At 41.5% G+C, this 9,401-nt stretch overlaps 1 protein-coding gene across 1 annotated transcript in view; it reads right to left on the reverse strand.

Moving 5' to 3' along the window:
- Positions 1-6,846, reverse strand: part of LOC104950082 (probable G-protein coupled receptor 97) — a 12,765-nt gene extending 5,919 nt beyond the window's left edge. Inside the window, exon 1 of the mRNA XM_010776538.1 lies at positions 6,709-6,846. Within this exon, the coding sequence (XP_010774840.1) occupies positions 6,709-6,846 (138 nt within the window). The remainder of the gene's footprint in view (positions 1-6,708) is intronic.
- Positions 6,847-9,401: the final 2,555 nt, after the last annotated feature.

The raw sequence follows: 9,401 nt of genomic DNA on the forward strand, positions 1-9,401 counted from the left end.
ATCGTTGGACAGAAAAAAACTATTCCCCGGACAACTGCCCGGACACAGATGTAACTTTCCACAAATGCGTCTGAGTGTTTGTTTCCTGGTGCTTATGTACACTTTAAACACACCAGAGGATTTACATTTGAGATCTCCCTGTGAATTACTGTTTGGCCAAATCTCCTGAGGCGCCTCACGATAATTCCAAAAACATACATATTGCATAAACATAATACTTTTTTTTTTTTTATTTAAATATAAAAAAACAAAAAAAAAGTGTTAATATTTTTCATATAAGTATTATACACAAACAATAAACTTCATTTAATTGAATGTAAAATATCATATCCAAAGAATAAATCCTTCGAATCTGCCTGTTCAGTTTCTGTTTGAATGTAACAGAGTTAAATGAAGACCGCTCGTCTCTGGCCAATGGTCTCTGCAGACCGTTTTAACTAGCTGAAGACACCGCACGTCTAACTTATTCGGCTCTGGTAAACTAGTCTGTAAATTATCCCACAGAGGCTAACTGTCTAGATGACCTGTAAATTGACCAATCTCATAATCTCCCTCTACAACTGGCTTGGGCCACCTTTATTTTCCGCATGGCACGATGTACTGTACCAGTTCTCGCCGGCCTCTGAGTTCTATGGCAAACGTGGTACGTGAACTGCGTACCGACTCAATCCGGACAAAAGTAACTCGTCGTTGGTGCTTACCCTCTACAAAAAAGCACATGGGACTATTGCTATCCATGAGTAGTTTTGGAAAAATAGCTCTGAATAGAAGCGTTCTGTCGAAACACTACACTGTTTGAATAAATGCACCGTTTTGTTCAGCACAACACACTACCGGAATAATACTCCCCCCATACCTACTATAATTTCTATTTTCCGCAATCATATAATCTACATATCCGCATACGCATTCTTATCGATACGAATAGCAATATAATAATGATTACCTCAGTTAGTTTCGTTCAATGCATGGTACATGTCGTGATAGCGTATCGAACATCGTTGCAGAAAATTACTTACCAAAAAGTCATTTTCAAGATATTGAGTTACAATAGCTAAATCATGGATGCAGATTCAGCTATGCTACCACATCACTCGAACATCCCAGCCATCTAAGACATGAGGCGCCGTACTAACAGTCCTTAGGCTACGCACACTTAAAGACAACATTCATATCATGACAGCAGAATTCACAGATCCATAAGTGCTATATCATACTAATAACAGTTTACCCTCACTTGAGTTTAACTCACACCAATACATACTTCGCTCAATATTGTAAAGCATCAGTGACTGCAACATTTTAATACACTTCGCTCTAATTCATAGTTAACACACGTTTTTGGGAGATGTCATCTAGTCTTAGAACTGAGATTTTCATTTCATAATATAGGCCAACACCTTTGATAGAAAACGGTCCACCCGGCTCGCTAACACTGTACCACTTGAAAGATACCTATTACAAAAAAAGCAAATTAATTGATTATTTTTGAGACAGTGTTGTTTGAGCACATGGGTGTACCCGCTTATAAAATGTCAATTACCCTATTGATTAGGACATGCCTTCTGTCACTATAAATTATACTCAGTAAAAAATCAACCACAAACCTGTTTTCTATTATGTTAATACATAATGTATACTCAAGAAAAAGAAAGTCATGAGTTATCTTTATCTCATGGACAAAGAAATTATTGTTGCTTTTAATACCCAACATAAGTAATATTCTAAAGTACCTGGACATTCACGTGCTTTCTTCAGCCCCCCACAGCATAAACACAATTTGATCAAAAATATGCTTACAATAAACTTTTAACACCATGTTGTTCAATCTGAATGGTGTCATGCTGTATGATAGTACCAGATTGAAATGGACAGCGCTTTGCGGTGAACCACCCTAAACATTTCGATCTATTCTATACCCAACTGCTCAGTCCTACTTTTAAACCGCCTCGCTGAACACACCTCTCATTTCTTTGGCATTTGATAGTTAAGCTTTACACCATAGATTACATGTTTTGTTCTGCTGAAATTGTTTATTTTCCTTTATTGTATTCTGGTGCCTGTTCAACACTTTAGTAACTTTGTTGTTTATTTTTAAAGGTGGCTACACAAGTTTGTCCTTCAAACTGTTGTATACTCATTTCCACAGTTGTTCTCTAAAACAAGACGAAAATGTACACTAATCCAACATAAAGCTGCAGACACGCGACACTAAACAGAACCGGAGTTTCCCATGCATATTTATGTAGTGAGTTCTTTGTTCCCTGGTGTTTCATCTCCTGACAGCAGTTTTGCAATTATTGTATGGGTTCTATTTTTTAAGCTTGGAACAGGAAGAGTATTTCAGACGCAATAGCCTCGCTCTGAGCGCACAACAGCTTGTGAAAACGGATGGCAAACATATTTTTGCTATTGATTTTATCAGGAAAAATAAATATAGCTATCTCAGGCCCAGCTTTTATAGTGTGATGATCTATGCTCCTTCTGTTCTGAAGCATCTTTGGGGGGGGGAAAGACAGTATCAGCTGAGGAACTGTGACTGAATGAATGTGGAGGAATGTAAGCTGATTGTCCTGGATGTACCGTAGCTTCAGTCCACATGGCTAGGTAAACACAAGTAAGCCTTTTAGCTGGTGGTGTGTGTGTGTGTGTGTGTGTGTGTTGTGTGTGTGTGTGTGTGTGTGTGTGTGTGTGTGTGTGTGTGTGTGTGTGTGTGTGTGTGGTGTGTGTGTGTGTGTGTGTGTGTGTGTGTGTGGTGTGTGTGTGTGTGTGTGTGTTGTGTGTGTGTTGTGTGTGCGCCAGCCACCATTTACTCATCAAGACGAACCAGGAAAAGTCCTTTCAAGAAAGATTTTGCTCCGTGTTTTTGAGTACGAAGAAAAAAACAAATGCTTTGTGTATTTTTACTAGGATTCCTTCCATGTATAAACATCAGACCTTAATGCTCTTTGCACACACACACACACACACACACACACACACACACACACACACACACACACACACACACACACACACACACACACACGCACGCACGCACGCGAGAACTGAGCCTTGCAAAGACATATATATGTATGGATATAGTTAAGGTTGTTTACCCTACAACCATACACTCAAACATAGTGTGTACAAACAGAAAACCAACTTCTTATAAGTTATGAATGTATCAGTCAGTTATATATGACTGTATGAAATTAAACTTGCTCATGTGCTAATAAAACCAGTCGCACAATGTATCTAAGTGCAATTCATCAAATATGTTATTGTATGCTCCTTTACAGTACATGTCTTCTCTGCTACATTTTATAGGGAAATATACTTTTGACCTCTGAGCGTGTTTCTGTCACATACAAAACCATAAACAGATCCAAGAGTAAGTAAGAGGGCTGTTCAGACAAAGCATGAGCGCACTGTGCTGATTAAACTAATAGTGACTGTACAATGTTATAATGTCAGTATTGTGTGGACAACCCACTGAACTACCCCATGTGGCGAATAAACAAATGTTTTTCTTTTTGAATAACTTAACATTGTGGTATTATTACCACTTTTACTACTTCCATCCCTGGCTTACATACTTATAAGCACAAATAAAGCAAGTATCCCTCCCAGTCACAGTGTGAATTAGATGCTCCTCTGCAGCGGGCCTGCAAACAATAACTCTGGGTGGTCCAGTCACAGAGCTGTTGGCGCTTCTCAGAAGAGTTCGACTGAAACCATAAATCATGTACCTTTGCCAAAGACCCGGAAACAGTGACAACATATTATAACTACTTTGTCTTTGGTTAGGGTAAGCAGACAACATAGTTTATGTTGTGCATTGCTTGTTAAGCCTCAGTGAGCTCCAGTGCGGGTGTCACCAAAGAAGATAACTTGCTGTCACTCAAGAAGCCTGCAGCCTTTTTCCCCCTTAGCACACTAACCTCTCCTCTCCCTGTTTGCTTTGCCCTAAGCCAGGTTTCCATCAGCGTGATGGTCCATGCTTAATGGCTTTATGCTGTGCCTCATAGAGAGAAGCCCACCAGAGTTTATCAGGAAAGGCTCTCGTTCCCATGTACCTTCCTGGTCCCCGCAGACCCCTGCATTCCTTCTACATGGGGAACTAGAGCCTTCCGGGAATTTTCCTGACAAAGCAAGCGTTTACAAGCTAATGGAGTAAAACCTGCCCATGGGGCTGGCCGGAGCCTCTTCTAGGGGAACAGGCTCTGTGATGCAAATCCTTCTACCTGCAAAAAGAGGAAGCAGAGATTTATGCGCTACACAGGTACACATGCTGTTTATTATCACACACACACTTTGAGTACATCAGTCAGAACATAGGTGCTGTCCCGACTGTATATGTCTTCAGCAGTGATTTATAAAGGATGTAGGGATGTGATTTAAAGGCATATGCTTGAGCAAGCAGTCACTGTCTGTTTGTTTACTGGAGTCCTGTGGGAATCTTGATGGGATTGTAAATGTTCTAGGTGCAGCTGAAAATAGTGGGGGAAAGGTGTGTGTGTCTGTGTGTTTGTGTGTGGGTATGTGTGCTTGTGTGTGGGTATGTGTGCTTGTGTGGGTATTTGTGCTTGTGTGTGGGTATGTGGGTATGTGTGTGGGTATTTGTGCTTGTGTGTGGGTATGTGTGCTTGTGTGTGGGTATTTGTGCTTGTGTGTGGGTATGTGGGTATGTGTGCTTGCGGTCCTCTCTGATGAGCACACACAAAACACAGAACAGAGGACTCGCTGCGTCAGGGCTGTGAATAAAAGATGAAATAATGTATGCACTGGAGGCAGCATGCATGAACACATTTCATACTGCTTTAATAAAATTGCCGTTGACTGAACTCTGTTGTTCTCCAATTCTTATTCTCTAGTCACGTTGTAATTTTATAGCAAAGCCTTAGTCGGATCCTAAAGCTAGAATACTTTAATATCAAATAGTACATTTCCACACGTCACTGTTACGCCAAAACAAACCTCAGAGTGGTTGCTTCAGTTCTCATGCCAAGGTCAGGTCCAAATTGTTTTGTTATTCAACTGTTCATTAACTTTGAAATCCCCTCTTTGACGTAGATCGCCTCCTCCAAAAGAAATATTGCCTTCTGTCGCAGTCAGACTTATGGCTTCATAAAAACATTTTACAGTGGAACTGTTACACCCAGCCCTGTTGTCTGAGACATGCACTGTGCACTGAACCAGAACACATCTATCAAATTCTCATCGCTTAAATAAGACCTACAGTACGAGCAACAAAATAGAGACAAATGTGGCTCGAACCTTTTATATTTTTGTATTAATGTACGCGACTGATCCTGTGGCCTTTTATTATGTAATTCATAAATGTGACAAAAGGTCTTTCAGTAGAGATATACATCAATAATTTAGTTTTTTCAAGTGGTTAAATTAGAGTTGGTGGATGATGGGCAAATGCACTATTTATCTTAATGTTGTCCATGTTTTCTGATGAACATGATCCAATGACATATGAAAAGTAGGCAGAAAGTGACCCCTAACCTTAATTAGCTGATCAACAAATAAGTTACCTTTGGGGAAATGTCTGGACCACAGGATGAGTGACAGCGCCAAGTTATGTTAGATTTGACTTACTAAATTGTAGTGTCATAACCTATTTATTCTGACAGAACTCTTCCAAACAAGTGTGCTGTGGCCTTAGTGGCTGCTATTGTTGTCATACTGTGCATTGTTTAAATCACCTGGGAATTAAACCACACAAAGCCCACTGGCACCTTGCAGACTGAAATGAGCAGAGTCTTGTTAAACAAACAAACAAGTGAGTGCTGTGTTCCCTTCTGCGCTCTCCAGGCCGCAGCAGTTATCCTGACTGGACCATTATACACTAATGGCGTTGGCATGCTGTTTTGAGGTGGGCTGCCAGGTCTACCCAGCCAGATCCCCTCTTTTTCACCCTGCTGAATGTGCAGAGCTGGGAACTAAAGTGATACAGAAGGAGTCGTCCAGAGAGCATACACAAGGAATAACGGCTTATACATAGATAATATTACAAAACAAAACACATGAGGTTATACAAAATATTTTATACTGTTCATTTAGGCTTCAATAGGAAGATATTTGCTTTGTCAGTGGTTGTGACACATTTCGTGCCGTCGGTTTTGAGGTCAGAATATGGAGTACTCCCATTGTGGTTTTCTCAAGGCCATGGCATCCTTTTTGCCCGTGCTTTAACCCTGGGAGAGTGACAGGTCTATCTCTGGTAGAGACTCAAACACTGAGCTTTTAGGATCAGGCTAAGTCTGTCCCAGGAAACGTGAAGATGATAAATCCCATTAGTCACACTTCAGAAATTAGCCGAGTCTGAGGAAGAAAGTGTGAAGAGTATGGGAGGGGAAAACAGAGAGCAGAGTGTGAAATATATCATGATGTACATGTGCATTGTTAACAGGCATGCAATTCTTCATTAAGTGTTCGCTTTACAGGCCGGTGCCTGAGACAGGGATTGCGAGTGTGTGTGTGTGGATGCCAGCCAGCCAGCTTTTATGTGTGCTAATCTTCACAAACACACAAGTGTGTTCCTCATTCCCTGCACATGGCCTCCTCTGCATTGGCAGCCCCCCCTAAATAGTTCCCTTTCCTCCGGCGATGACGCAAATGACCCACAATGACTGACCCCCGCGGTAAAACCTGTAAAACATTAGCCAGCGTGAATAGGAATGGCTCTCCTTAACCCCCTCCCCCCCCCCCGCCTACCCCTTCAGCGGGCAGGGAAGGATTTATAAGTGTCCTGCCAGCTGGCTGCTGTTCCCCAGGTGGATGTGGCAGAGCAGGAGGCGTGGCCAAGCTTTCCGAGTCACCTGGACTTAGAGCCAGACAGTTTGGGTCAGACATTTCTGGCTGCCTGTATCTAAGTGTCTTTTCCTTCAGTTTGACTGAATACTGCAGCCCTATTAATTCTCAGCACTGTAATGTCTATTTTCCTTTTGCCTTCTAGCATTACCATTGCCTTGTGTCCAATTAAATTCAGGACAGCCTATGAAGCGATTTTCCAAAGAGGGCGCAAATGTAAATGCAAGAGTGGAAAATACAGGGAGTAAGAGAAAGTAACATTAAAGATAGAAAGAATACGAACACACACACTAATTCACTTCTTTAATATTGCTCATTATGTGGAAATCTAGGCTTTTTTTAGCCTGCTATATTGTCAGTGAAGTTAACATAAAATAGACCGTTTCTGTAGTCCATATGCTAAATATAGAATTCTTCAAGGCTGAGAGAAAGTCTGTATCTGTCTTCTTTTCAGAGTGAGAAATAGATGAAAAGCACCAGGTAGACTAGAGGGTTCAGCTATCAGCGTCCTGCAATACAAGCTACTTTATACAACATTACTTTCTCCAACTGATGCATACAAATTCAACCATTAACCACAAAGGCAATCATGTAAATATACATGTCATAATTCTTTTAAAGAACACTTATAAAACAAAAAGGACTGTTTTCCAAAGAGGATGTGATACCAGTCATGAGAATGCTTCCACCTGTGGGTGCAAAAGAAAATTACAACTGATTTTAAAAGCCATGATGAGCAATATAGAGTTTACCATGGCACTAACGACCATGAAAGTGAGAACAAGGATCTTTGGTTGCTGCTTTGACGGTGTCCTCACGGCTAAGCCGCTGTAATTCTGAAGCCTTCATACTGTATAGTAAGAGTCAAATCTGACCTACTTTCAAGTGGGTGCGGGGTTCTCTGAGTCAAGCACTGCATACGTCAGAATATCTTTGACAGAGAGCAGTGATAAAAGAACAAAGGCGGAATCAGTAAAAACATATTCCAAGACCTTGAGGCAGAAAGTGTGAGACAGATGTGTGTAGGTGCACATACTTAAGTAAGCAGATGTGTGAATTCATGACTTTGCAGACCCGATTGTAAGTGAGAGCATAGTGAATTTAATTGGACAGGGAGGTGGTGCATGAAACCCTTGGGTCAAGCTGATAGGAAATCCTGCAGTCTGATCTGCTGGCCCTTCAACACTGCCTTAATTATCCCAAACATACTGTAAGATCAGCATTCTCTCTTTTTCTCCCTCCCTTCTCTAAACCACGAGATCTCTTTTTTGCACTTGGTGTTGTGTCCTCGATGGACTCTGAATTTGGGTCCCAGTAAATCCAGTGCACTAACAAGCTAACATAGATACTGAACATCCAAGGAGACACACATCAACTCCACTCATATGAAGCCAGTAATGAGGGACAAAATAGGACTTGGGAGACAGAGAAAGAATGAAGGAGGCAAAGAAAAATGAAGACCCGATCATGAGTGAATGATTAAGAAACATCGCTAGCAGTTATCACTGGGTTATATTAGGACGAGGCAGCTTCCGGTTCCCTTTCCAGACAGATTTAGAAAAGTGCTCAGTAGTAAGTCGATGACAGGGGCTCATTGGGAGGCTTCAGGATGATCAGTGTGAAAGTGGAGCCCCTCTCTGGGTGCTGCAGCTCCCACCACTTCACACCCACAGGGGAAGTGGTTCTCAACTGGTTACTGGCGGGAGCAAGTCAAACAACAGGCAGGTTCCAGTAGTTTGTTTTTGCTTTGACACAGTGGTGTTTACCCAGCACCTCAGAGGCACGGCAGCTTGCTGTGGGCTGTGGCTCGGAGCCATGGTGGTGGACAGGGCCCGGCTGCTTACTGGCATCCACGCTGCTGCCCTCTTAACACTCTGAGGCAGGCAGGTAGCTCATTTACAGAGCGCAGCAGGCATGTTTTGGCTGGCTTCTTCATCTGACATGTTCACATCATCTACTTGGGAGTATCCTTTCCTTTATTGACCTTATTGCATACACATTTAAACACACTGTCATCATGCTGGACAGTTTATCTTTTATGAACACACAGGTTATAATCTTAATCTGTAAACATCCCCTTATCCATAAACTATTCTACTCTTTTTGTAAGATATTTGGGACAAAATCCAGTGTCCTTGTGTTATGCAATAAAGGATGTTAATCTCATTTTCAACTTATATAAGGTTTCATCAGTCTCTATGTCTGTCCTGGTAGGAACGTGAAGGTCAATTTCTAGTGTTTGGTTCCTGCAAAAACCCTTTTTGTAACAACTATGAAGTAGTATCCTTCTTTCACAGATAAGCAGTTAATCAGTTTCCTGGAAAAGACAAAGAGGAATTTTTGCATGAACAACACTCACTCTATTTGTTGCTCAGACTGGAGTCTCCTTCAATGACTCAATTGATCCACCTTCACCCCAATACAGTGTCAGTGAAAGGAATGTTGTTTGTGTTCAACAGCAATGTGTCTTTCCAGGAACATTGACTTGGTGATTCACTTTGTGCAGGCTTCATAGGTGGAAAATAGTTTCAAAGAAATATGTGGGCAGTGAGTTCTTTGGGCTACCCACAGTAACCTGAACAAGGTTCCTGGAAAAA

The sequence above is a fragment of the Notothenia coriiceps genome, unplaced genomic scaffold (genome assembly GCF_000735185.1).
Source record: "Notothenia coriiceps isolate Sejong01 unplaced genomic scaffold, NC01 NC01_scaffold00000339, whole genome shotgun sequence".
Classification (NCBI taxonomy): Eukaryota; Metazoa; Chordata; class Actinopteri; order Perciformes; family Nototheniidae; genus Notothenia; species Notothenia coriiceps.